The sequence below is a fragment of the Buceros rhinoceros genome, unplaced genomic scaffold, assembly GCF_000710305.1.
Source record: "Buceros rhinoceros silvestris isolate BGI_N320 unplaced genomic scaffold, ASM71030v1 scaffold7566, whole genome shotgun sequence".
Classification (NCBI taxonomy): domain Eukaryota; kingdom Metazoa; phylum Chordata; class Aves; order Bucerotiformes; family Bucerotidae; genus Buceros; species Buceros rhinoceros.
In genome coordinates, this window is record NW_010419247.1 from 18,693 (window position 1) to 46,626 (window position 27,934).

The following is a 27,934-nucleotide window of genomic DNA, read 5'->3' on the forward strand; positions in this document are numbered from 1 at the left end:
AGCTCCCTACTGATGGAGGGCTTAGGTGGATTTTTGACTCCACGTGCACTGCATACAGTGAATGAGGTGCCTGAGTTGGCATTAAGCCTACGAGGGCTGAGACCATCAGAGAGCGGGCACTGAGCTGACCCCACATCATCCCACTGGAGTTGCGCTTAACGTGAGTTATGTAGAAAAACACGAATGCTCCTTTTACAGGGCTTTAGCACAGTAACTTCTCTGTAAAGTGCAGGAATTGTTCAGGTTTGGGTTTTTTATTGTGAAAGTATTCTTGTAATAGTGAGCAGCTAAAGTCTGTGTAGGGTAGGAGAAACTTGGCCAAAATTTCCTGTCATTTTAAATTTCACAGTTTGAACACGACCATCTGGCAAGATCATTTGCAAAAGAGAAAGATGGGGATTTGACATACTAAATTTTCAGTGCGACTTTTATTAAGTTTGCATGTCCTACACGTCCTTTGGAGAACTACATAGCTGTAGGAACTTTACCCATTTATCCATTTTTATTAGTGTTTAAGGAAACCAAACCACCTTCATCGAGAAACAAAATATACACACACGCGCGCACACACACACAGCTCATTTGCTAATAGAGAATAACGCTATGAACCATGTTACAGAGTGATTGTACGTAAGCGCAGACCTGCCCTTCAACCTTACAGCAAATACAGGTCCTTCAGAAGGAACTTTGTGTGGATCCTTTGCCCTCCTGAACTGTAACGCCTCAGGCCACCCTATAACAGGCGCAGGGACACTCTACAGCCAGTTAGTCGTTCTGTCAAGCTGGCTGTGGATTTCTCTGCTGGTGCTGTGACCCTGATGGCAGCAGGACACGCAGGAATGGAGACTGCAGGGGGAAGTTCCTGCTACTGCCTCGGAAGGAATGTGGCTTTTGGAAGGCGGTTTCTTCTGTGGAAATTGGTCCACTCTCTTGTCCTCTCTCAGAAAATACTTCTCTGTTGTGGAGCAGAGGGGGAGTGAAGCAGCATGCTGATGGGTGCATTAAACGGGTGACCACAGCAGGGGATCCTACCATAAAAAAGCAGTGTGGGAACCCAGGCAAAGCAGCACCCCTCTGCCTTGGCACAGAGATGAGGAGCAGCCTGGAGTAAAGATCCTTGCACAGCCGTAACTTCTTTGCTGAAACCCTACCTTCTCCAACCCCCTACTCAGCTGTTTGGCAGAGCAACGGGGCAGTCATGGTTTTGCCAAGTGTGTTTTTTATCTTCACATCTACAGGAAAAGTTTTGTATTAAAGTTGAGTTCAGACTTAAGTTTAGTCAGGTGATGCTAATTCTTGAAGTACGCTATGAGGAAAAGACCTAAACCCAGGGCTCGGAGACTGGCTAAGCTGTTCCGTCTACCAGAATAACCTGAAGCGGCAGCTGCGACACAGAAAGGCTTCTTTGGTTGATACACAGTTGCTCCCATCAGTTCACAGAAAACGGGAATGCCTTAAGCACGCCACTATGATCCTGCACAGACCTTTATAATCGCTAATTCTGCTGACCCAAGCAAAATGAAATGACTGATCCCAGCACACGTGCCCCCTGGAAGTCCACTACCTTTCCCCTGATGAGCGTGAGGCACTGGAGGGCAGAGGAGCTGCAGCAAGCCCAGGGGAGCTGTGCTCTGCTTCCCCTTGCAGAAATAAAGGTGCTTCAGTTGCATCCTGGCACACCCACTGTAAACTGTAAGCGAGACTGAAGTTGCAGAAATGGAAGTAAACTTTGTCCTACAAAGTCAGGTTGTGACAGTTGCCTCTCCACCCCGTGTTCTGCTGGTAGCAGCTGCCCCTTCTTTCAGTAAGGCATCGTTTACATGGCTTCCTAGGGTCTAGGTGACATGAAGGGAAAGCGAGAAGATCGGAGAGCGCTTTGGACGCTGTCGCTGGTCGTGTTGGCAGTCGCCCTGGTTAACACTGCTGTGCAGACATTAACTACCAGCGGGGGGCTCTGTGACCTTACAGCCGTGCTCCGCTCCAGTACAGAGTCAGAGTCGGTGTTTCCTTTTAGCAAAAGAGATATTTTTCAGACTTCCGAGTAGATGTTTTTTCCTTCGCAGTATTTCATGCTAGTGCACAGTCTCTTTAAAGCCAAGCGATTTCCAGCACGTAAGTGAACAAAGAAAGAGCTCTCAGGTTCCTTTAGGTGGCAAGTGCAATTAGCCTGTATTATAATGTAGCCACTGAGAGAGTTAATATTGCATAGGGGGCCCTGTTTGTTTGTTTTTGCTTAAGCTTCCTCTAGAGCTACAGTACTAATAAATTACCCTGGAGAGAAATAAATAAATAGGTTGGCATCTCCCAGGCACCACGCTGGAAATCCAGAGGGTTTCAGGAAAGCTGCCTCTAGGGTCCTGGGAAGGTATTCAGCAAAAAAAGTCCATTATTATACAACTGTCTGTACAGGAGTGACACACTGTGCGGGAGAGCCGGCTCTCTCCGAAGATGAGGTGGAACGGTTGGTGATCTCCCTCTGCAGTTCCTCCACTTTCTTCTGCAGCTCCGCCCGCTTGGCAAGAAGCTCCTTGTAGCGATTGTGGACAGGTTCCTGCAAGAGAACGTGTAGCTGAGTGCTGGGAGGTCAGCGTGGAAGCCTGAACCACAGAACGTTGCCACTGACCTGGCCCTCAGCTATGAGGGAAGGAGGTACAGGGGTTATGTCACTGTCTGCAGCCCAGCGGTAAGCGAGTAGCTGCTCTGGCTTTGGGATGCTCATGTTTATCCAACATGCACAGTGCAATGGTGGCTAAACCGAACGGTGCATATTGTGAGCGGCGGCAACTACGGAACTCGAATCCCTGGCATTTCTGGGGGACACTGACTTGGTATCTCAGCATGGAGATGATTTCATGGCTTTGTGGGGGAAAAAACCCTGATACAGATTTATCTAAATATTTTCCCATAGTCCTGCCCGTTAAGCAGTTAGTACTGAAGAGCATTTGCTGGGTTCCTGACTCCAGTGCCCCAGATTTGTAAAGCTCTGTAACTGCAGCTGGCCGCTGAGGCAATCAGGGATTTTTTGTCCCTTCCTGTGGAGAAGCGTAGGTGCTGCTCTTTCATGCGCTTGCATGTGAATCTGGGCTTTTGTTTTCAGATTTAACCGGTGGCAGCTTAAGTTTGCCCGTTACTTCTGGTGCTCCCAAGGTCTGGCACTCCAGAATGGCAATCCTAGTCCTAGCAGCGAGGGAAATAGAGGCCGGGCACTCGGCAGAGGCGTACCTGGGGCTTCATGCGGGGGTTCCAGCGGATGTAGTAGCCGACCCACAGCTCGAGGTGGCGCATGCTGGCCACGGGATACAGGACGTGGTTGGCGTAGCTCACGTACAGGGGGTTCGTGAAATCTTCCAGCTGGCTGTTGATGTAAGACCAAAGCGAGACCGTCCTTTTTGGAAGGCTCTGCAAGGGAAGGGGGTGGAGGAGGCTTTATTTCCCATACAAATCCCAGCATTTATCTACAAAGTACAACAGTATATACACACATGCCTGTCATTAATACAGAGCTGGTTGTCGTCTTGTAGCTTAGAAAAAACCCCGTTCCTCTGATGTGGTGGTTGTAATCGAAGCACATGGACTGTGCAGGCAGGCACACACGCACCCCGGCACAGAAACGTTCCCTCCGACCCACCCAGCTGCCAGCACAGAGCGGGAATTGCCGTCGGTGCAGCAAGGGGACGCTGGCCTGTGACCTCTCAATGCTTTAGTTAAACTTCTCCTCTTTAAAGTGCTCCTGGAGGACTTGCTGGACTATTTAATTGCAAAGAAAAAAAAGAAAACATTTGACTTAGGCCCTGATCTAGTGGAATAATTAGGCCTGTGAATAGTCCCAGTGAAACCAGTGTGGAAGTGCTTTCCAGATTAAGTACTTTGCTAGGCTGAGGCCTTAAAAAAACCCCAAAGCCACATGCACACAGCATGCGGGTTTTCTCCTCTGGAAATTACAATTGTTCAATCACTGTGGGCTCTGGAGAAACAAGGACCCTGATTCCAGCACAGTACAATGCTGTCACTTCTGAATTACAGTAATTTATTTTTATCTTTTAACTGATGTGTTATTAAATATAATCACATCGGGTCCACACAACACTGTCTTCAAGGTACCTCTGTGATGTCAGGCTGCAACCTTTTGGTGACAAAGCACTTCATCTTTAGGTAGGTGAGGCAGAGTGAATGTCCCTTCATTTCCTTCTGACTGCAGGCAGGCTCTGAACTTACACATCTATACGCTCCTCCCTTGGCAAACAAACCTCAACCCGACGGCAGGGCAGGGCCGGCTGGCGGCAGGACCTAGAGGCACATCCTTCCCCACACACCAGTGGCTCTGTCCTCTCCCGGAAAAACGCAAGCACGGCAAGAACACACACTGAGACTTGCTGCGGCCTCCGTGTGCAGACTGACAAGGTGCACTTGGTAGTTAAAAGCAACCTGAAGTGACCACTTCTAGGGAAAGGGAGGACAAAAGGGTACCAGTTTCCACAGACGAGGTTACATGAAACTGAAGTTCAAAGAAAATCTGCATTTCCATGCAGGAGCCAGGAGTGACTCAACCACCAGTGAGCAGCTGAAAGCCATGCTGAGAGCAGTGGGACTGCCCCAGGGGAAACGGTTTGTCTTCTCCAGCAGACAGCCGTGTGTGCAAGGAGGAAACAACCGTGTCCCAGCTGTAACGACGTGGGGTTGCCTTTACCCAGACCTGCATTTACCACTATCTCTGAGTGCTGAAACAACCTCTCCAGCAGTATCTGGCCAGCTAAAGCCATCGTGGTACCAGGCCTTCGCCTTGGAGAGAAGCCGTCTTACCTCCTTCACTCTCTGCTGCTCGCTGCTGCACAGGAAGGTCCCAAACAAACAGCTGTACAGGTGATCCAGGATGGTTATCAGGAAATACTCGTTGAACTCAAATGCTGTAGGGAACTTCAGACAGAATCAGCAAGTTAGGCTGGGATTTCAGAACGGGGATCACAAATAAACTTCCTACCACTCTGTGGTCTCAGTAAGGAGCTGGCCTCTCTTCTCCACTTCGAAAACAGGATTTGTCCCTGGGCCCTGCCTGGCTGGATATTCAGGATCGATCGTATTTGCTCCTTTCCTAAGCAAGAGCTTCTCTCTTGGAAAGCTGTTTTACATGTGCAGAGAGGAATTTTGAGCAAAAGCCAGAGGTCTGAAGGGTGTGACTGCTGTGTTTATACACACTCACTGCTGCTTCAAGTTGGAGCTTGCTCTGCTCTGCCTGCCCCTCGTAACAGACCATGCAGCGAGTTCGTGAACAAAAGGCTGAAGCATATGTGAAGTTACGCATAAAAAGAAATGGCAGCTTCCCAGGGCCAAAGGGAAAGAACCTGTGTGCGTGACACACACCTCCCAGAGGAGCAGCAGGGAGGCATCTTGCCACGCAGGTCAGCGGGAGGAACAGATGGCCGGGCCTGCCTTCCCCACAAACCACCCTTCTCTTCCCAGGCTGCCCTGGGGAGCCAGGGCGTCTTCCTTCACGGCAGCGTGACCGGAGCAGCTGCAGGTCAGGATGCCCACTCGTAGGAGCAACCCAGGGAGAGCGCGATGGAAGCGGCTTTTGGTGACAGTAGCCTCCCCCTTTCTCTGCTGGGATACAGCACAGTGGCATCCTTCTTTTCCATTTCACCCCTTTTAATCTATGATGAGCCTAATTTTTTCAGTGAACTGCCTGATCACAGCTGACATTTGCCGTGTGACACCTTACATGTCACAGCAGACATAAAAACCCTTCCAGATCCCACATACCTGGGGAAAAACCTCCCAGCCAGGGGATCTCTCCTGAACTGTCTCTGCCACGGGCCTCTGCCACTCCTGGTCTGAGGCAAGGAGCTCAGCTCTGTACATCACGTATGAAGCAGGAGCAGTACTTTTGCCTTCAGAAGAAGTTAAAATGGAGCAGATGCACGTCTTGCTGCAGGTCTGGATATGGGATCAGCTTAAGCAGAGGCAACAGGGATCTGTCTGCGCCCTCCACACTACAGACTTGGATTAGCAGCTTGAGTCACTTTTGCTTCTGAAGGCACACTGAGCTACAGAGGGTGGCTGGAGTGCCTGTTCCTGCCTGTGGTAAGCGTGAGGCAGCTGTCCCCTCTTCCAGGGGGAGGCAAGCTGCTTCTCACAAGCTCATACTCATTACAGCAGCATGTAGGTAAGCAGCACCCACTCACTAGCTAATCTGATGAAGCTAAAGTCGTGCCTTCCTGTGCACTTGTGCATTCAGGCTCTTTGCTAAACAGGCTCCCAGGAAACTTGTTGCCAGAGTCAAAACCAAAGCAGAAGCCCAGGAAGGAGAACCTGTGCAGGTCAGCCTGAAGAGTATTCCTGTGGCCAGGTACCGTGCCACTGTGGACACCGGCTTTGTGGACACAAGTGCCACCCAGCAATTTACCTGTCTTGTCATTTGCCAGACACAGTCAATGAACTGGAGGAAGACAGGAGAGCGATCGGCATCTGCATGATTCTTATCTCCATGGCCAACTCTCTGAAACAGAGAAGGACAAAGGACACAAGTCGCACAGGGCTTTCCAGAGTAACTGCTGGGCTCTCCTCTCAGTCACCCAAGCCTTTACCAGCACCTTTAAGAAGGTTCAGATGAGTCTTGATTTTGCTTTGTCCATATCAGTGGAAGTAAAGGACAGCTACTGCCTTTGTCTTTGAAGTGAAATTTCTTTATGGGGATATTTTCATGCTAAATTAAAACAAGAGTTGTTGGAGTAGAGGCTCCAGATGCTATGCTGGCACTGGTTTCAGTTAATAGCTAAAGTTCAGAGGGAAAAAAAAGGAAAACAAGAATGCTTTTTGCTTCAGTTGCAGCTGTCGTCCTGGCTACTTCAGTAGTACAGTGTGCTAGATCTAAACACTACCTACAGGCACGGCATGCAGCGATAACCGTCACACAACACCTCGCGGCTTCCAAGTGCTGTACAAACACTAGCCCAGCCCATCTCCTGCCACCTCAAGACAGGCAGTGATGAAAGTATCCCCAGAAGAGGCCTCCAACCCTGACCGTGCTGTGTGGCCAAAACATGTGAGGCCTGATTCCTTATAACTAGGACAGTACGTTAGAAGTTACGTACTACCCAGGAACCCCAAGTAACCTACAAAGACAGAACCAGAACATGGAAGTGCTAGAGGACCCGACCTCTTCTGTAATGCTGTTCTCCCCTCAGGGGAGATTCCCAAAGGAAATCACTATCATTATTTTCTTTGAGTAGATGGGGAAGCTAAAAACCTCATCATTCCAACACCAGGTAATGGTTTTGCTGCAGCAGAGCCTCAGTCACTTAGTGCCTCGGTTTACCTGCCTTCCTCGGAGCATTTGACTATGCAAACCACCATCACATGTGCTGTAAACAGCCTTGTTCTAGGAAAAAAATTACCTTGCCAGAATTAAACTACCACAAGAGAACAGCTATGAGCCACACGCGATAGGAATAAAGATTAAGAGGACTCTGCTGAAAGGCTCCCTCAATTCCCACCAGTGCAAACGGTAACAAACTGCTGCATCAGAAGTCCACAAAGCTGCCTCTCTGCCAACTCTAGGGACACAACCACAAGCTACTCTTGGTCCAGTCTCAAACTGCTGAGCTCTTCCTAAAAAATTAAAAGCCTTCCCAAAAATAAAACATGCCTCAAGAAAATATAAGGTCGAGGCCATAACCAAATTCTCCAGGCTCTTCAATACCAAGGCATTTGTTAGATGATGGTGTCCAAGCAGTCTCAGAAAATGGACTGTACTGGAAAGACAGACAAAAAAACACCACAGTTGGTCTCTGCCAACTTCCAGCAGAGGTGCCCACCCTGAACCTAAAGCACACTGTTAGTTTAAGCCTGAGCACAGGAACGTGACGTGTTAGTCAGGCACCTGAGTGATTTAATACCATGTGTTCCTCATATCTAACCAACACTGTCTCCAAGGAGGTTAAGAGATGACTGGAATTATAAGCAGAAAACAACAGCAGCAGCATTCACCTTTCTTCTGCGAAGAAAGGCTAAACTCCTCTGAAATCCTTAAAGGTGGACAATAAATTTCTGTTCAGTGCCTTCCAAGGGCTAGTGACTCACCAGCTGAAATCTGTGGCCGAAGCTCAGCCACTCCTTCTCCACTAGCACTTCAAAGCCCCTGATAGTTCGGTAGTAGCCATCTAACATGAGCAGAGAGAGGGAGGTCAGCTGGGCTGTCCGATCCCAGCCATCGCTGCAGTGGACAACCACAGATGTCTTCCCCGACTCCACCTTGTCAGCGATCCGAAGGGCTCCAGCGAGAATGAGCTAGGACAAGGGGAAAAAAAAAAAGTCACAAAATCTCTTTGGAACAGAAACTGTAAATGAAAAATGGCTAGTGACAACACAGGACAAACCAAGGGCTCTGTCTGCCCCAAGGAGAATGGCAAATCAGTTCCAACTGTTTTATAACCAGGACAGCCAACTGGTGAACGCATTTCTTCTTCCAGCAAGATGATAACAACACATCTAAACTGCAGAGTAGGCACAACCCTAGGAGAGCCCTTGCATTAAGCTCAGTCTTCAGACAGGTCAGGATTTAAAGGCAGGAGCATTCTGTGTCCAACACGAACACAAAATGGCCATTGCCTTGGAACTGCCCCGAGGCAGATTTGCCGCTGTCTGCATTGGCAGGTTGACAACGTAAGCTGGTGGACATTTCTAGGAAAGAAAGAGCTTAATTTGAAAACCAACATCTGTAGGAGCTGAAGCATTTTGCCCTGCTCATTCTGACTCTCTTGGGATTTCTGAAAGGCCGACGGGACACAAACTCCCAACATTTGCTGGTCCGGAGCAGGCAGTAACACCAGGATGTCAAGGATCATGGAGTCAAGAGCTTGGAAACTCTGGGACTCCTGTGCTTTAAACCAGGGCTCTCACAATTACACATTACCCAGGAACACTCCTCATTTCCAAAACACCATCTTACAGTGTTTCAACCCCCTCTCTTGCCCCTCTTCCCATCTTCTCAAAATTCCCATTCCAAGAAAACTGTGGTTTTAGTTGTTTATAAATTGAGAACAAATTCTAAGTCTTTAAATTGCTCATGGAATGAAATTCCAGCCGTGGATACATGGCTGTGCATACATTTCCCAGTGACCAGACTGGTGGTTACCGAGCCACACCCCGCGGATGCAGACACGCATACCTTGATGTGCTCTAGCCAGTGAGTTGACTCTAGGTTAGACAGCCAGTGAGTCTCCTCGATATTGGGATACACAATTTCTTTCAGTTTTCTCAGCGACTCTCTCATAACGTGAATATTGTGAATGTCCAGGAACACTAATTCTGCATTCTGATAGGCATCCTCGCTCTCGTAGCCCCCTCCTTTAGCCTGAAGAACAAAACCCACGTACAAATCATTAAGCAAAAACGTATTTTATACTCTATCCCAATCATTTGTCCTGACCAAATATCAGCTGACAAAATACCACAGTGATTGTGCTATCCAAAGCAGGCAGAAAATGTTGGATTTATCTTACCATTGGGAACAGACACGTAGACACAGTTTGTGTCTCTTTCCCACCATGGTTAATGAATGCTGTAACTTTTACCCAAGAACATCACTTTACAAGCCTTCTTTTTCTCTGTAATTGTCGTTTATCCCCATTCAAGCTGCTAGCTCATTAGATTCACTGTTCTGTCATTTAGAAATTTACCATACTATTACAGAGGAGTATATCCCCCACGCTGAGGATTGCTTTTCCTCAGTAGTGGAAAAGGCAGATTTACAAAAAAAAGAAAGAAAAAAATCAGCTTTAGTGCAACAAAGCAGTTCTGCCATTAAAACAGGACTTAGAGTGATGGCATGAGACGTAATTTTAAAAAAGGGTAGAAAGGAGGATCCTGGGAACTACTGACTGTCAGCCTCTCCTCTGTGCCTGGGAAGATCATGGAACGAATCCTCCTAGAGGCTCTGCTAAGGCACATGTTGGTCAGGGAGGTCATTCAAGAGAGCCAGCATGGCTTCACCAAGGGCAAGTCCTGCCTGACCAACCCAGTGGCCTTCTATGATGGAGAGACTACACCAGTGGACAGGGGAAGAGCTGTGGATGTCATCTACCTGGAATTCCGTAAAGCCTTTGAGATGGTCCCCCACAACATCCTTCTCTGAATTGGAGAGAGATGGATTGGATGGGTAGATTGTTTGGTGGATAAGGAATTGATTGGATGGTGGCATCCAGAGGTTACTGGTCAACAGCTCCATGTCCAGATGAAGACTGGTGACAGGTGGTGTCCCCTCAGGAGTCCATACCAGGACCAGTGCTGTTTAATGTCTTCACCAATGACAGAGACAGTGGGGTTGAGTGCCCCCCCCCATTTGCAGATGACACCAAGGTGAGTGGTGAGGTTGACACACCTGAGGGAAGGGATACCATCCAAAGGGACCTGGACAAGCAGGAGAAGTGGGGCCATGTGAACCTCCTGAGATTTAACAAGGCCAAATGCAAGGTCCTGCACATGGGTCAGGGCAACCCCTGGTATCAATACAGGCTGGGGGGTCATGTGATTGACAGCAGCCCTGCGGAGAAGGACGTGGGGTACTGGTGGATGAAAAGCTTGTAAAAAAGATGGGGACAAACCTTTTAGCAGGGCCTGCTGGAACAGGACAAGGCTCCGTGGTTTTAAACTTAAAGAGAGATTTGGACTAGACAGAAGGAAGAAATTTTTTACACTGAGGGTGGTGAAACACTGGCCCAGGTTGCCCAGAGAGGTGGTAGATGCCCCATCCCTGGAAACATTCCAGGTCAGGTTGAACAGGGCTCTGAGCCACTTTACCTACTTGAAGATGTCCCTGCTCAGTGCAGGGGGGTTGGACTAGATGACCTTTAAAGGTCCCTTCCAACCCAAACTACTCTATGATTCCATAACAGCAGGAAGAACACAGCAACATTCCTAGACGTTAAAGATAACCATGCTATATTTTGAAATTAAAGACCATGATGCCTGATTTTCAGAAGTGTTGAGTATCCCCTGCTCCCATCAGGGTTAACAGGGACAGAGTTCAGGTCCTGTTAGAGGAAGCAGTTTTTCAACCACGTGAAATGAAAAATGGTGGTACACAAGATCCGTGAGTTTGATCTCAGTACTACTTTGATTTTTTTTTTCCCCTTCCAATCTCATTTCCCACTGTAGATTAACCCAAATGGACCTTCAGTAGTCACCCAGTGCAGGTGTAAAAGTCTGTCTAGAGAACCAGATCATTGCATGTGATTCCCTTCACTGTGGAAAACCCTTTGTGATCCGCAGGATTAATTTGAAATGGCGATGGGAAATGTGCTCTAAATTCCCAGCTTTAGACAGAGGAAAAAGCACCCGACCTTATTGGCTACAGCATTCACACTAGGCCTTGCATCAAATATGAAGATTTTATGGGACTGAGCATTAGAATCCATGATGGCTTGAAGGTACTTCTCATCTTCTTTGCTTCGCTTGCCACTCACTCCCACCATTGGCTGGCTACAGCGAGTGATTGTTGCTTGACTTTCTGGGTGAATCCATGACAATACCTTTGAAAGAAATGAGAAAGAAAACAAGAATGAGAAAGAAATGAGAAAAAAATGGGCTTCATTAAACCAGTGACGTGCTTTAACTGTAATGGCTTACTCTGGGATCCTGCCATGTACTAGCTGGGTTCTACTAAATCATGATGGAATGAAAGATCTCTTCTGTCCCTACTCATTCATTCTGGTGACATCCCCAAAGTTTGAACAGACAAGAGGTGACTGAATAGGTTTAAGTCTGGCTTTTACATAGGATGCAGACTGTTTTCCCACTGTTGTGAGTCACAAACACACTTTCTCCCTCTACATCTTACTCTATGTTACACCATGTAAAAGTTAGGTGCTTTAGGAACAGACCTGATTTTCTGTAGAGTTGAGAAGTAAACCAGAAGGTTTTCATTTACCGCTGAAATAACTTTTAGAACAATGTGTTTTGTTTTAATTTCATTTAATAGGCGTTTTCACCAAGAGCATCACTAAGTACTCCTCTATCCTGAAAGGAGGCCAGAGTAGGCCAGACAATTGGAATCGACCAAATACGGCTGCTTTGTGCTTCCCAGGAACAGAACTGCGCTTTGGTCTGGGCTGTGCTAAGTTATCTTATCTTCTTACTGGAGTTTAGTCTACATCTCTTTCACAACGGTAGTTCCAGCAGATTATGTTACTTTCTAACTCCTCAAACATGTTGCTGTCATTTTTATTAGCCATTAACCATTTATGTGCTCACTGCAATCCACTCAGCCTGATCTTGGTATTATTTATGGCCCAAAAGCATATAACAACACCACATCAAAGTGGCTTCTTTTGTCACACTCACTGGTATGCGTCCTCTTGACCTGAAAGATGCTACTCTCTTTAATTCTTCATCAGGAATGTTTACGGGCACAGCAAGAATGGCGGGGTATGTGTCACACAGCTCGTAGCGCTCATTAATCTTGGTCAACCTCCAGCTTTCATTGGGAATTCCCTAAAGAAGAAACAACTGCAGGTTAGCAAATGAATTGCTCTGAGACTTCAGCACAGTCGAATCCCTAGATCTGAAATTCAAGGCAATTTTTGTTAATGAAGGACACTTAGGGCTGGAGCAAGGGACTGAATTATCTTGGTAACTTGCATTTCATGTCTCTTCCCAGAGATGTTTTGCTCAGGTCACTGAAGAACAGGAAAACCAGAAGACTGCAGGCAGGCTCACCTATGGCAAAAGAACTGTGGAGGCTATGCATGGCATCATAGGTGATCCTCCTGAGAGCATCTGTAACATACCTCCTGGTCTCACCATGGTGCTTACAAGAGAGCCAGGAGCAGGACAGAACAGGTGACTGACAGTCCTCACTCCTCTCTTGGCACTTAGCTCAAATGTGGTGGGTGGAAACGGGATGGAAAGTGGAGTTGCCAGACAGGATGGAGGGGAAGACAGAAGGGAGGTCAGGCAGTAAAACACCCCCAAAAATCAATCTGTTTTGGGCCTTGTTCAGTGTTTGTGGCACAGATGTGCAAGCCCCTAGAACCACCAAAAAACTAATAATTGTATGTCTTTGGTGGTGTGACAGTATGCGATCCAGACAGCGATGTGTGACCCCCACGTTCCTCTCAGACTAAGCTCTCTGGTTGTACACGTCTGACTTGGCTGGCTCAGCATGCCCTGGTGGGGAAGCAACTCAACAGCTTCCCAGATGACAACCTCCAGGTAACACCCAAAGCGTAATGGGGACGATGCTGACAACCCACAAACTTAGTTTGGCTGACGCTGGGAGTTAACGGATCAAAATGGTGTGGTCACCACTCCGTGCCTGCAAGGGGAGATTTGAACAGACACTTGTGCAGCAGTGGTGAGCACCAACACAAAGCATCTCTGTGGGGAAGCCAGTGAACACGGCCAGACTGCTAAGCAGAGCCTGTTTTGCAGAAACATCAGCTCTTAAAACAATAGATGCTTCTGGTCTAATAAACAATACTTCATTTTAAGGAGGGTGGTGGGACACTGATTACCACTGTCGTGACTCCCACAGGAAATAAATGACAAATCTAACACATGTCAGATGAGCTGTGGTAATTATGGTTGACCCACACAGACTGAAGCCGGTTCCCTGTCAGAGGAGTGAGTCATGCTGTCAAAACAGGGTCATGGTTAGAAATACGAGGAGAGGACAGATCTTCTGTCTAATACCAGTCACACCCTGCTTGTGAACCACCCCTGGTCCTGGGGCCCTCCCTGGGAAGGAAATGTTACTAACAAGGAATCAGCAGAGCTGCCAGGATGATTAGTACCCCAAAACCCTACAGGAAAGCTGGTTTTGCACTGCCTGAAGCTGAAGAAGTGACAGAAACAGGCATCAAATAGTGTGTACACACAGTTCAAGCTCACTGGTGGATAAAACTTGCTCAGAGGTCTACCTGCTGTACACAGCAAGGATGGAATCTCCTGGGTCCACCAGCTGTGCTGTCACCCAAGGAATAGCAAGACTCTTGCTCTTAGCTGCTCGTCAGCTGTGATCAAACTGGCTACTCTCTGGAAGCGAACTAATGGCAGATGACTCAGTCATAACGACAGATGTTCTCAGCCCTGTCCTAGTAAGTACAGGGCTGCGCCGCAATGGATCCATCAGCAATGCTTGGAGACTTCACCTCCCCCAAATCTGATTTAAAACTATGCTGTTGGCACTCTCTTGGCAAGCAAAATGGGAGCTGACAAGCAGTTACATGGAAGAAAAGCTCCTTGTTGTTCTACTCTGCGACTCTACCAGGGCTCACTGAGAAGATCAAGCAGTCACTGGCACCGTAAAGCTCCCTCTTCACAGTGCTGGGCAGGACGGCTTCAGCACACGCTGCTCAGTCCAGAACCAACAAGCTCCAAGTCTTTCGGCTCCCACCCTGACACATTTGAGTGAAATCTTTTCTCTGCAATAGCCCAGTCCAGGAAAATCCATGACAAGCCCCCAGTGAAAGAAAAGATGCTGTGTGTCAGCACTCAAATTTCCTTTGAATCACAGGGAATGTCTGCCTTCCCCTGGCGCAGGAACACTGAATCACAGCTCCACCCAAAGAGGCCTTTGGATTCAGATCGTGACTTTCCCTAAGGACTCAAAGCAAACAGAAACAAGCAAAGTGGGCTAGCAGCGAAGCTGAATTTGCATCTTCCCAGGACGGTTGCCATGATGCAGTGTAGTTTCTGCATTTATTCATTCTCCTTCAGATTTGCACTTTCTCCAGCTGGAATCAATAGAAAAAGCTAAAGATGACATAAAGCACATTGGTATTTCCGCATGTAAGATGCGTTTCACTGCTTCCTGGTAAGTTGTAAGCACCCAAAAGCCTACCTTTGAACCAACCCCAACTGTTACAGATGTAGCTCAAGAAGCCTCTGCAGACTCAGGACCAGCTCTGGAGCCTCCTGCCTGTGGACCTGCAGGAAGAACCCAGGCTCGCCCCACTATCAGCACCTGTGATTGTCCTGAAGCTGCTAGGGAACATGGCTGCTGGGTGCCCACATTAGTGACCAGAGCTTGCTGCCCCTGCTGGTGTGCAAGGTCTGTCTTCTCCAGGTAATCTAATGCTGCTAGGAGACCCTGATTTCAGGAGAATTCAGTGTTTGGTTGCTACCAGAGGGCAAAGTGAGCAAGGCAAGATGGCCACAACCATAGTCATAAATTAAATGTGCCCGTGACCATTCTCACTGAGACCAACTGGCACAATGCACCTCAAAACAGGGCAGGTTGTCCCAACTGCCTACTGGAGGTCCTTGGCTTGCATCAGCCTGTGTCCAGGTTTGGCAGCAGGCAAGCTGGCCTTGCAGCCTGCCCTCTTCTCTACTCCACAAGGGCCTGAACACCTCTTCAGGTCCCAGCTCTGGTGTGGCCCAGCTGCACACCACAACCACGGCTCAGACTGCCAAGGACACTGCAAAGCCATGTGAAAGAGCTGTGTGAAAATCTGTAGGAAGGAGAGAAATTTAAAACTGAGGATAGAGGAAGAGGATTGTTGAGATGGGGATTGCTGGTAGCTCGAAGTTTCAAGGGGGAAAACAATATAATGAAAAGGTATAAAATCCAAAAGGAACAACTGTGAGTTTAGTAGGCAGTCACTGGGTGAGGGCCAACAGCTTGGCGTGCTGGCATTGACATTACTGGTGGCAGGTGACAACAACCACCCAGCTGAGGCAGGTGCAGAGGCTGATCCTCCTCCTCTCACTGGTCACTGTCTGGCCAGGTAAGCCTCTTCAGACGCTCCTCTGCGGTAGTGAGTACTAATGCACAGCCTAGTAGCTAGTTAAATCTCAGCTATCTTTTTTGTGGGTTAGCCAGTAAAAAATTTCTTCCTACTCTCAATCTGCATGCATCTTGCTGGAAGAGTATCTTCGTGCATGGCTAAAGGTGCTCAGACGCACTCAGCTCAAACGGGATGGTAACAGCCTGGACTGAAGCTATGCCTTGAACTTGCAGTGAAGGTGCCCCAGCGCTTGGGAACATGCCTGACATCTACATCAGCTCACCACAGAGATGCAGCCTTTGTGTCATCTCCACACACAGACCAGCCTTGGTTTCCCTCTGGATGGTCATTCATGCCTTTAATGATTTGTGCTCAGTTATCACTTGATCTATGCATGTTGTAGAAGATGTGGTTTCTTTGTCTGAAGGGAAACACTGCTGAAGACACACAAACATGGCACTGAAACCAGTCCCTTGCAAAGCACATGTTTAAGTTTAAGCAGATGAGAATCTTTCACTGACAGGAAAAAAACAATTTCCTTGCTGGAATTACACACAGTCACATCTCTGCAGGATCCAGCAGACTGTTGCTGTCTGCACAAAGCTAAAAGGCAGCTGAATGCCTGCAAGCTCGTTGTCGTCGATAAAATTTGGCACCAGGAGATTTGGCAATCTCAGGACTACAACTACCACTAGATCAGTATCTGGTGATGGGTGTTGAAACGAAGTGCAGTCAAATTCCTCTATTTTTTCACCCAGAACAAAACAAGGTGTTACAGATGTCCATGCAGGTGTAAATTAATGGACTTTGTGCAATTAACGTAAGTGATAAGCTTGCCTACAGTCCCACCCACCCACAGTCTACCCCGCTGATGTAACAAGAACAATGAGGTATAAGTATTACCCCAATGTCACCCCTAAAGTTGGGCTGCGAGAGCTTCAGAACCAAACTGAAAGGACGAATTGATAGATTTGCTCCTTCTTCACACCCCCCGCCCCCAGCAGGGACACCTCGTGGGTAAGATTCATAACCTCAGCCAGGCTGAGTGCTTTTATTTTTCCCCGTGAGTTAGTTTATAATCGCAGTTGTGTTTCTACGGTCTATTTGTGCATCCCACGGGTTTGTTTTACCACGCAGCCGGGCTGCTGCGTATTGGGTATTGGACCCATAGCGCTGGGTATTTCTTTGGCAGCAGAGCTACAGCCACACTGCAGTTCATCAGTTTATCACCGGCAATCCCAAAGAACCTGCGTTCCTTGCATGTAAATAATCCGTTATTATTTGTGCACCCGACATGCTTGTTTTACGCAGCGCCTGGACTTAGTGCAGCCGGGCTGTTCTCACATCCGGTGTCAGGCTTATAATAATGGATGCATTCCCTTATTGCAACTACCGATTCCGATCTTAGCCATGCTGATCCAACCCTGAGCTGCAGCAGGCAAGGCAGGGAGGGTCCTGAGTTACACACAGCACTGCCTCTCTCACACTTGGTTTGAACCATGAGATACCAAGAGGCTGAACACATCAGCTCAGGCGCATCCTTGCACTGACACAGGATACAGCTGCCAGAGCTAAGCTGGTCCCTCTGCCGTCTTCTCAGCACAGGCTGTGTCCTCTTAGCACTCTGTTTTCCAGTAGAGACAGACCTAGCATAAGCAGGACCTCAGTTAAACCATGGGACATTGAACAGTTCAATTCTCATTCTACTCCCCTAAGTTACACCCAGTGATCCTCTCTAGGACACTGTTCTCATGCTCTACCTTTCCCACTCTGCTTGTATACTAATGCTGGGCACTTCTTTTATCCTCAAACAGGTCACCTTCTCTTCTGAACTATTAATTTCTAGATGTTTTCTCTGAAAGCAGCAACTACGGCCCTATACTGTGGTGCCCTGGCAGATCTGACCAGAGCACCGGATTAGATAAGCATCACTTCTGTAGGGGAACATCACACATTTCCAGCTTCACAGCCCCTTGTAATATTTTCCAAATGCTCCCCACCTTATTAAGGAAAATGAAAGCTTTAAGTTACTCCAAAGGCCTATCAAGGCCTTTTGGTTTCAACTGAGTCTTATTCACTTAGCATTTCTGTTTTATACTCTGCCAGCCCGTGTGTAATAAAAATCAGGGAGCAATTTCTGTTTTAAATTTCATTTGCCACATGTGATTCCATTTACTGACTAAATACCAAACCTCTCTGAGTTCCTTTTGTTCTCTACAGGTTGTTTATTACTCCCTGTAGCTTCACACAATCACAGATTTTTAATAAGTTACTTATTTCCATCTTTCCCAAGAATGCTAACAGAGAAGTCAGGAGTTTACTGAACATCTTTCCTTTTCCTGATTGCCACAATCTCCATCATACCAACACACTTATATTAATCTGAAAGAAAAATTATAATAAATAAATCATACCACACACAAACTTGCCATGACTACCATAGATCCTACCACAGATCCTACCCTAAAGGTCTTTTTTGGATGCCTGGTAGATGGCTTCTACTTTTGCTCCACTCCGCTCTCTCTGTGTCCCTGCTCCCACAGGGAAATGTCTGACCTGGCCTAAGACACATCAAGTTAACGCCTGGCCATGCTGCTGGGCTGCTTATGCCCTAGGCCAGCTCTTCTCTAATAGTTTTTAAACCAATTCCAAAAGGTCCTGCAGATAGCGCATATGTCCCACTTTTCTATTTCTGATCACAATTCATGCCGTCAGAGACAGGTAATCCCATTATCTGATTTGATGATGCCAGCTTTGTTTCGCTGTTAACGAATCCCTGCTGCCTTTTCAGGACATAAACCTGATTTACTGTAGTGTTTGTTATTGCTTTAACAGAACCTTGCTGGATTAAGAAAAAAGGCTAAGACAGCCACACAGATGAATTGAACATCCATAGTTCTAAATGCCAAAATTAAATAAACAGACTGAAATATCTGAAAGTTTGAACGGGGACAAAGCTTCATGCTGCAGGACCTAAATCAATCTAACGAAGGGGGTTAAATTCTCCTCCTGGCCAAATCACAACATAAACTTCTACTATACCATGGTTTGCCTCTTCTTCAGCAGCTGGTGCTGGTCACTTTTGGAGATAAGCTACTGGAACAGATGGATTGTGTGATTTGGATGGAATAGGAATGACTGTGGCCCATCATGGGTAAAATTCAGATAGACTACGGCAGAAAAAAATCCTGCTTTGGGCTCATTTTTGCAGTTTCCAATGTAAACAAATGACACGGAGCTTCAGCAAAGGGACATTAGTTCGGTTTCTTGACATAAAAGCAGTCAGGCTAAGTTTCTCCTGTCAGGACAAGAGAAGTACACGTTGCAGCAGTGTCTCAGCTGTGACATGCTTTACACACAACAGGGCTACCTCGTGTGACCAGAAACAAAGACACAATGGCCCAGAGTCTCATTTTCGTTACAGAAAGGCCATGAAGAGCAACAGAACAGACAAAGCACCTTCCAGATGCAAATCACGGGTGTGTAAATATAGGTATCCTTTCACCGTGTAACCAAGCTCCTGCCAAACTTACGGTACAGTCAATCACAATGTAAAAAATGAATATGGACAGAAAAGCTTGTGTTCTAGAAACAGACATGCCAGGATTAAGAGATTCAAATAATTTATCTCCAGATTGTCAAGGGTCACCCTTCCTTCTTCCCAGGCATCGTAAGAATGTCTCTTGTACTTCATCTGTTGTCACTGAAGCTTGGCTAAGCGAATGCTGTGCTTTTCCATTGAGATTGTTGTGATAGCACAGGATTTCTTTAGTCTTCACTCCAAAGATCTCCGTCCTACAGAGAAGCATCTTGCCCCTACAGCCTGGGCTGCAGATCCTTCTTTATAAACAGAACTTTCCTTAAAATAACTACCAAGAAAGCGGTAGATTCTAAACAAAGCAATAATGACTGCACTATCTGGTCTTACCAGTCAAAGTCAACCTTAGCTACAATGGCTGTCACTGGTTACACATGACCAGAGTTTGTCTCTACTGAGAGTTTAGATTGTGGTATCTCACTGCAAACCATACACTTTTTTGCAATGAAGACAGAGGAGGCAAGATACATCTCACTTTGGATTAGCAGCCTAGAAGCCAGCGATGTATCTTAGGCAGCTATTTTAGGAGGGAACAAATCACCCCCAACAGCGAAGTACTCTCTCCCCATCTGTTAATGACAGGCCTAGATAACCAATTTAGAAGGCATGCCCAGCTTTTAGAAGACTGGAGCTAGAAAAATTAATCCTTTCCTTAGGTTTTGGATGCCAGGAATCATCAATCAGATGAATGACTAGGCTAGGACAGAGGTTTGATTTCATTTTGTTTTATGGGAAAAACCCAAATAAATCTTTAAATTATATGGTTTAACATTTCTTAATTTTACAAAGGAAAATTGGTTTTATCCTGGTAGACCTGGATGAGACAGAAGTTTACTGTCTCCAGGGATAATGTGTCACCAAATTGTGCTGTTTCCTCTACTTGAGAATTTTATGACAAGAGTGATTTCAATATAAAACCCCAGACTTGCCCATTTTTTCCCCCAGGGGGGAAACCACTCAAGTTTTTACCACAGTATTCTTAACTGACAGCCTGCCACTTCACATCATCAATACCTTCGACCAGTCCACTCTGGACACCCTACAACGAACTGCCTGTTCCAAGCTACTGCTAATCACAACACCCCCGAGGTTGATCCCTGTGCCAATTACCCAAGAAAAAGACGACATTCTGCATTTAATTTTTTTTTACTTAAAAGTTTCTGTTTGAGATAAAACACTGGAAGAAACTTAAACTGATAGACACAAGAGCTGAGGTGTGAAACTCAACAATGGGCTGCCTGTACCTGCCAGCAGTAGCTGACGGCTAAGCCAGTGCAACAGGCTTTTCCACCAAAGCCTGCAGTCAGATCTCTGCAGCCTGAGTCATCTCCATCAGTGGACGGTACTAGCTCTAAAGCTGTACCGCTGTCAACAGTCACTGCCATGTGGAGAACAATGTCCTAACCCAGCCTGCGTGACATTTGTCAGCCGGACTGTTCTCCGCTCCATGTGACCTGTAATCATATTCCTGTCCAGAGCTTCACTTCTGAAGAGTAGAGAGGATGAGGAAGGACATGGCACAATACCCACCTGTCTTCTGTACTCCCAAGTGGGGTCATAGACCTTCCATCCATTTTCTGGGAAAACCTCTTTGTACTCAAATGCAAAAAGTGGCTGAAAGAAAGAAAATTTACCATTAAGAGCCCACTCAGAGCTCATTTCCAAGGTGTTTGATATCTCAAATACTAAGTCATGACTGGTCCTTCTTTTCTAGCCCCAGCATTACTTCTCTTTTAGGGCTTTGTAAAACAGATGAACTCACTGGCTGTAGGAGGAAATCAGTACAACATACTTTCCTCTGTACCCCTGATCTTGTTTGTTTGTTACCTAGTACTTCATGGGCAAAAGGAGTTCATTACTGATGAGAGAAAGAAAAGACTACTTGGACAAGAATGCTTTTACGTATTAAGAAATAGATCCTTCCCATCAATATTTGAAGCAACAATTGCAGTGTCAAAACGCAACAGAGCAGACAAAGCACCTTCCAGATTTGAGGCAGTTCAGTCACCGTTAGCTGTAAATCTCTGATGGATGTTGCTGTGCTTTGAATATTTTCCCTCTGTTACGAGGATGTATCGGTAAAGTGCATGAAGCAACGCAGCCCCAGAGTTGTAGACTTTTGCTGTTTTCTATATGATCTAAACTCCTACAGAATTAATTCGAAAGCAGATTTAAAAAGCAGCATTTCTCCTTCTTCAACAAAACGCACCCCACGTGAACACTGTACCAAGCAGACAGGACTGAACAGAAGAGCTTACTGCCATTCTGTGTCTTCTGGCAAAAACTGAGAAGAAAATACTTACCAGATTATTTGAAACTGGGAAAGCATATTTCATGAGGTTCTCAAATATGGATCGTCTAGTTCTCCCTTCAGGCTTATGAGCAAATCGCAGGTTTCGAATATCCTAGGAAAAAAAGAGGTAAATCAAATTGCAAATTTCTGAACCACTTCAAAATCTGAAGAAAACCCAAAAGCCAGCATTCAATATAGGGTCACATCACAATGCTCCTTCTAGTACTGATTAACTTCTTACTTTGAACACTGCTGTATTGCAGCTCTGAGCTGGGTCAGTGGTCACCTGCATCCTCCAGCAAAGCCTGGCACAGCTGCAGAGGAGCAGAGGGAGCACACAGGGGCACCTGATGGTAGCACCTTGCCTTCACATGAAGCCCTCTAGCTGCTAAAATCTAGAGGAGAGCCCCGCTCAAAGACAAGCAAGCTATCTCTGATCAGCAGGACTTTGTGAGACAGACCTCCTGGCTCTCACACTGAGCTGTGCCAGAAAACGGCTGGAAAGGACTGACTCACAAAGCACCTCCACAGAGCTACTGAGCCCAAGTCCAGCCAGTTTGGTGCAAAGCACCTACACCTTCTCCCTTTAAAGCTTCCATCTCTCAGAGTACTCAAGAGGATGTCTTGAAACTGAGAACTTCTCCACGTTGTACAGCAGCACAGTTTCCACAGAGTGGTAACCCAGGACCTTCTTTCCATACTCATACAGAAAATCAAATTTGGAGACTAAATAAAGCATCTCTAATGTGCCAAGATTTTCTAGCCAAGCGTACAACACAAACACTTGTTTAAAAGCCACCAGCAGGAAATGAGCTATCATGTTCAAGCATATGAAGATGGCACAGCAAGTCAGAGAATGAGATAAACAGCTGAAGGCTGAGCTGCAGGCTGGCGCATACACACACGCACACACACGCACATGCTGTATAGGGCCAAGATACCATTGTATAGTTCACGCCTGGGTTTTCCACCCAGAGAAACAACGTAGTTCACTCCAAACCTATATGCAAACTGGCATATAGGCTGAGGACTAGGAATCCAGATCAGAACAGGGAATAGCTTGCCAGCACAAGCAACCCTATATTAGCCAGGGAGGATCAGGTCTGCAATAGGTCAAGGGAGCAGCTGGATGATTCGGTACAGATTATATCACCTGCTCTTGACTCAGCATGCCCACAGCTTGAGAGCCTGCTTAGCTTCCTGGTGCCTCAAAATCACAGCAATGACCAGAACAGTTTGAGACTCCTTTCCATTCCTCCATCTGCCCTTATCCAGCAAGTGGCATCCTTTCAGCCTTGAGAGTGCTTTGACAAGAGCTCTAAGCAGCCCAAGACCTACAAGGTCCAGAATCCATGCCCTGGTGAACAGCAGAGGTAAGGATTTCGGACTGAGGACGGTGGCTTTATCTACTTTGTGGATATGCAGTAAGTAGACATGACGAGATGACTTGTTAATTTTTACTGAAGTTTGCATTTCCAATGATTCCAAGGGTTCTCGAGAAGCACACGTGAAATATGTACTGCCTTGAGAGAAATTAAAGAACAGCCTCAAGGAGGACTGAAAGCTACTGGCCCGTTCCTCCCCACAAAGCACAGCAGCCGCTGGACATCAGCTAACAATTTAGGGGGAAGCGTGCGCCTTTCTTGCTCTTGAAATGCAAGTGAGTGCAAGGCACCCTTGCAAGGTACTCCACAATGACTGGAGTCTGTCTGGAGTAGCCTGGTGGGCAGCCCCGAGAACTGCGTTAGTGGGATGCAGGCCTAGGTTTCCACGATGAAGACAAGACATCACCAGAGACAATGCCTGCATAAAGGCTTGGATCTTGTCTTGAACGAGTGGAGCTGGAGAAACCTGAAAATAACTTCTAAAATCACACCTTTTTTGAAAGTGTGTGAAGTCATACGGCCTGAAATGTTTTGCAGAACTTCCTACTGTACTACAGACAAAAACCTTCTAAAACATGCGTTCCCCTTCCCCTATTGTGAAACACAGATAAAAGTTTACCTTGCATACAATCTCCAGCCCGTATGAGTTCTCACCACGACTGGAAGCACCTCCAATTTTCTCCACTCTGTTGATAACACCTAAAGAGGCATCTAGGACAAAAGGAGGGTCCTGTAGACAGTTGAAATTTGTGAGTTTAAAAAGGGGAGGGGGAAAAAATCCCCAGCTCCTGATCCCTTATATGTCTAAATTCCCAAACATATAGCTATAATTCACACAAAATTACTCTCAAAGAACACCCAGGTCTAAAGATTGAAAAGCCAACCAAAGCAGATGGTTTCAAGAGCTTACCCGTTCCATGCTTTTAAAATACAGTCTATAATTGGTAACAGTAAGGGTTCCTCTGATTGCTCCAGTGAAGGGGCAGATGTAAGTAACATCCTTAGCTTAAAAGAAGAAGAAGAAAAATGTTAATTTTTGAGAGTATAATTATGACAGCAACAATATTTGGGGGCTCTACTTTTCAGATCATGAAATGAAAATAAGCTTAACTGGGGTTCTAGCCTAGAGCTAACATGCAAGTTTCAGATCTGTGGAGAAAGTAAGAGTTTGGGTATAAATTGAACTCTAAGCCAGTACCATCACCTAGAACCCTTCATCTGCACAGGACTGCTATCCCTGTAAAAAAAGGCAGTATTTGGCTGCAAGCTGTTCACTCTTACTGAGCAAGGCATTAATGCATTGCCTGCAGCTGAGAACACCATCAGAGAAGAGGATTCCTGCCTTGATGTATACACTGAAGCTGGCAACAAAATGCATAAAAGCTAAGGATCATCTGGTTGGGGCCACTAAGGACAGGAGAAGGCTTTTAGGATGCCTGAGATCTTCTGCACTCCCTTGCACACAGGGTCATCCCTAGGAAGAAGGCTCTCATGCTAAAAGCCAGCAGAGCTACAGCAGTTTCCAGCAGCCATGAATCTGTATAGCACTCAACTGCCACTGATTTTAAGTCTGGAGTCAGCGATCATGTTACTCTGCAACACTTCAATTATTTTTCAGTCTGAGTGACGGTGACTCAAAACAGTCCCCTTCTTAAAAGGGCCTCAAACATTTCTCACTTGTGCCAGCAAAAGGTAAGAAGTACTGCTGGTTTTCCACAGAAAACACCTCTCCTAACTGCCCTTCTGTTTTACATTAATTAAAAATGCCAACATTTAAGTTGTTCCCTTCCCCCACCACTGCCCAGCAGTGACCTCTCCCATCTTCTGCCACTGCGGCAGTTGGCTGGCTATGCCATGTCAATGGCTTACGCTATCACCAACAAATAATGACACCCCTCAAACACACAGAGATCCTTTCAGAAGCAGACACACTGACCAGAGCTGCCAGGTCTCTGAAAGAATTTCCTGGACCATTTTAATAACCTCAAGCTTCCAAACCCTACAGGACTCATTTTACAAGAGCCACGTGAAGTCAGGAGGACAGCTTGCAGCCCCATCCAGCTGACAGCCACCATGCTTACGGGGTGTGAGGCTACTGGGCTGTCAGGGTGAGGACCTGACTTTCTTCTGTCTTTACCTCGTGAGATTTAGCCTGAAGGGAGGAAGAGAGACTGCCTTACTCCAGGACATTGGCAACTCATGTAACTAAATCATCCTCACATCAGCTCTGCTTCTGCATAGTCTTCACTGACTCTCAAGATCTGGATATGGAGAAGAATCCTTAAAATATCAGCAGTGACTAATTCAGAGCAAAATACATAGCACAGAAGTTTTGGTTAAAAATAAAGTAAAATGGAATACACACATGTTAGCAATTTCATTATTTATTTATTTTAATTTACATGAGTTTGGTTGAAGGACAGTTAAACACAAAAGGCTTCTAGCCAGTTCCAATTAAACCAAGTGTTTCATTATTGGCCGATTATTAATCACTTCTTTTCAAAGACTAGTTTGACAGAAGTTTGAAAACAGACTCCTGAAGCATACCAAGGGAGGGAGCAGCCTGCCTGGTTTTTCCACTAAAGCCCACATTATTCAAAATGTAATTTCAAATTGTTTGAAAAAAATAACCCCAAATCTACTAATAAGAGAAGTGTGCATTCATATCTGAAAAGGAACAGGATTCCTGGGTAAAGAGGAAAGGTGCTAGAAAAATGTTTTCCAGGTAAGGAATCCCAGGCATGATCTCAGCAGCTTGTAAGCCACATCACCTTCCACATTTGCATTTTATTAGCTTGGTTTCCTAAGGAAACAATTTTACTTAATTGCATCGCACATGTACACATGTACCTACAGACACGGCTTGACTGACCTTAACCCTACCGTGGCTGTATGATTTCAGCAGCCTCTGTCTGGTAAACGGGGATCTCCAAAATATTAAAATGTTTCACTGTGAAAATGGATGCCAGGTATAATAGGTTGTACTAATGCTGCTGCTGAGGGAAAGTCTAGTAAGCTCAGTCTTTGGTAGATATAAGAGAACTCATATGGGAGAAAGATACTGGAAACCAGGATTTACTAATTCCCTTCTTATGGACTTCCTGTTTTTTATAGGGCAAATCTTAGCCTAGATTATTGGGCTGGCTGAAATAATTTTTCTTCCCTTCCCTGTAAAATACAAAGATAATTAAATTTGCCTTTCTTAGCATTTTTAACAGGAAATAATTATTGCTGATGAGTAATAAAGATTTTGGCTTTGCTACCTTTAACTTCTTGCTGGACCAGGCAGCTGCTGTCTGGCCTACTCCAAAAGCCACCCAGTCTTAGAGACTTACATGGCTCAGCACATCACTTGCCAACAGCTAAAACACTGGTAACTCAGATCTCTTAAATCATTCCCCAGGAACTCTTAAGATTATAGTCTTGCTGTCAGAGCTGAATGTGCCTGTGGAGCAAGTTAGATGTCAGTCTGCAGTGCGTGGTTGGAGCACAAGTTCAGAGTCCTCAGGAAAGGAGTAGAGGAAAGGATTGAGCACTGAGATGGGGAGGTTTTTTGCTTTGGTTTTGGATCAGGGGATGGTTTGTTGAGGTATTTTCAATTTTCATTTGGGGAGTTTTTATTCTTAGGTCTGAAGTTGCACTCTTCCAATTATTTTAAGAGGAAGGCGGCAGTTAAACTAGTGAATGTAAGATCTTTCATGGAAAATTAATCAAAAGACTTACTCAAGCTTTCAGACTAGAGTGTATCAGCAAACCTGATGTATGTCTGAATGTCTGGAAAAAAAAAAAAAAGCCCTATCCCCATATCACAGCAAGTTCTCTGCAGCAGAAGTGTACCCTCTCCTGCAGTCTGTGACAAACATTCGACACACAATTGTGCTCTGTCAACCTAAGAAATTACCCTGTGGCAAGCACAACCCGATTCCATCCATGTCCTCTCAGGAGGCAGCAAATGCAAAGCTGTAAAACCTACCTCATCACTCTTGCTAAGGTATGTTGAATTGCCTTACATTTGCTATAAGCTAAGAGGAGACATGTATTTACCCTGGTTCACGTGATACGGAATAACTTCATTAGTGAAACAACCTGATCACGGTTCTCAAAACATCAGCAATTTGCTGTTGTTTTTCAATGACGACCAAGGTATTTTGCTCGATGGCTATTCTATTTGGTCAGGAAACAATAAGGAATCTCCTCTTCACGTACCCATGTCTTTAATGGTTTCTCCCGGCAGCAAAGGTGGCTCTTCCATTTCAGCCAGTTTATTAGTCTCCCTCAGGACCTAGGCGAAAGATAGAAGTAGGAAAAGAAATTCATTATGTTTTCATAAACCAAGCAGTTTATAATTACCTGCAACAGGTGAAAAATATCAAGGAAAAATTGTTCGAAGGTCTTGAGATACTGCCTAATGTCTCAGCCTCTGGAAGGTCAACACAAAGCACGTGAAAGACCTCCATGCAGTCCATTGGGCCATGCACAAGTGTTTAAGCAAAGACACTGGTGACGGAGAAGCTGTTCGAAGCAGATTTTCCCAGGTGGCTGCCTTTCATGCTCCAACCTTCTCCTTCCCAGCCCATCATCACGAGTCGAACTCTGTACTCACAGTCACACACAGAACTTCCTACCCCAGTTGAAGGGATCAGCTGTTACCACGATGCAATAAACTACTAAGTAGAGTAATTTCTAGTTTACCCTGAGGAAAGTTAAAAGGGACACCTTGTCACACCACTGTCCTCAGAGAGGGTCTGACAACTGCAAAGATCCTGATTTGACTCAGTAGCAGTGACTTGCTACACTTCAGGAAAGCACAGCTGTGACTATGAAAGCATAATCTGAGGTCTAAATCTACAGTAAGAACTAGGAGAGAAGAGCTTATGGAAGTGACCAAGATCAAGGCTAAGGCTATTGTCGCGGTTTGAGGAGGGGGGCTGTT

The 27,934-nt window shown here is 46.0% G+C and overlaps 1 protein-coding gene across 1 annotated transcript; it reads right to left on the reverse strand.

Annotated features, from left to right (window-relative positions):
* Nucleotides 1–1,985: 1,985 nt before the first annotated feature.
* Nucleotides 1,986–27,281, reverse strand: MTMR2 (myotubularin related protein 2). The gene is made up of 13 exons (XM_010138826.1): nucleotides 27,208–27,281; nucleotides 23,912–24,006; nucleotides 23,621–23,731; nucleotides 21,627–21,728; nucleotides 20,854–20,937; nucleotides 12,337–12,486; nucleotides 11,337–11,525; nucleotides 9,164–9,349; nucleotides 8,077–8,283; nucleotides 6,401–6,493; nucleotides 4,801–4,914; nucleotides 3,223–3,399; nucleotides 1,986–2,551 (listed from the first exon to the last, which is right to left on the reverse strand). Exons 1-13 carry the CDS (start codon nucleotides 27,251–27,253, stop codon nucleotides 2,390–2,392), a joined length of 1,716 nt encoding a protein of 571 aa, XP_010137128.1. The 5' UTR covers nucleotides 27,254–27,281; the 3' UTR covers nucleotides 1,986–2,389.
* Between the last annotated feature and the right edge of the window lie 653 nt (nucleotides 27,282–27,934).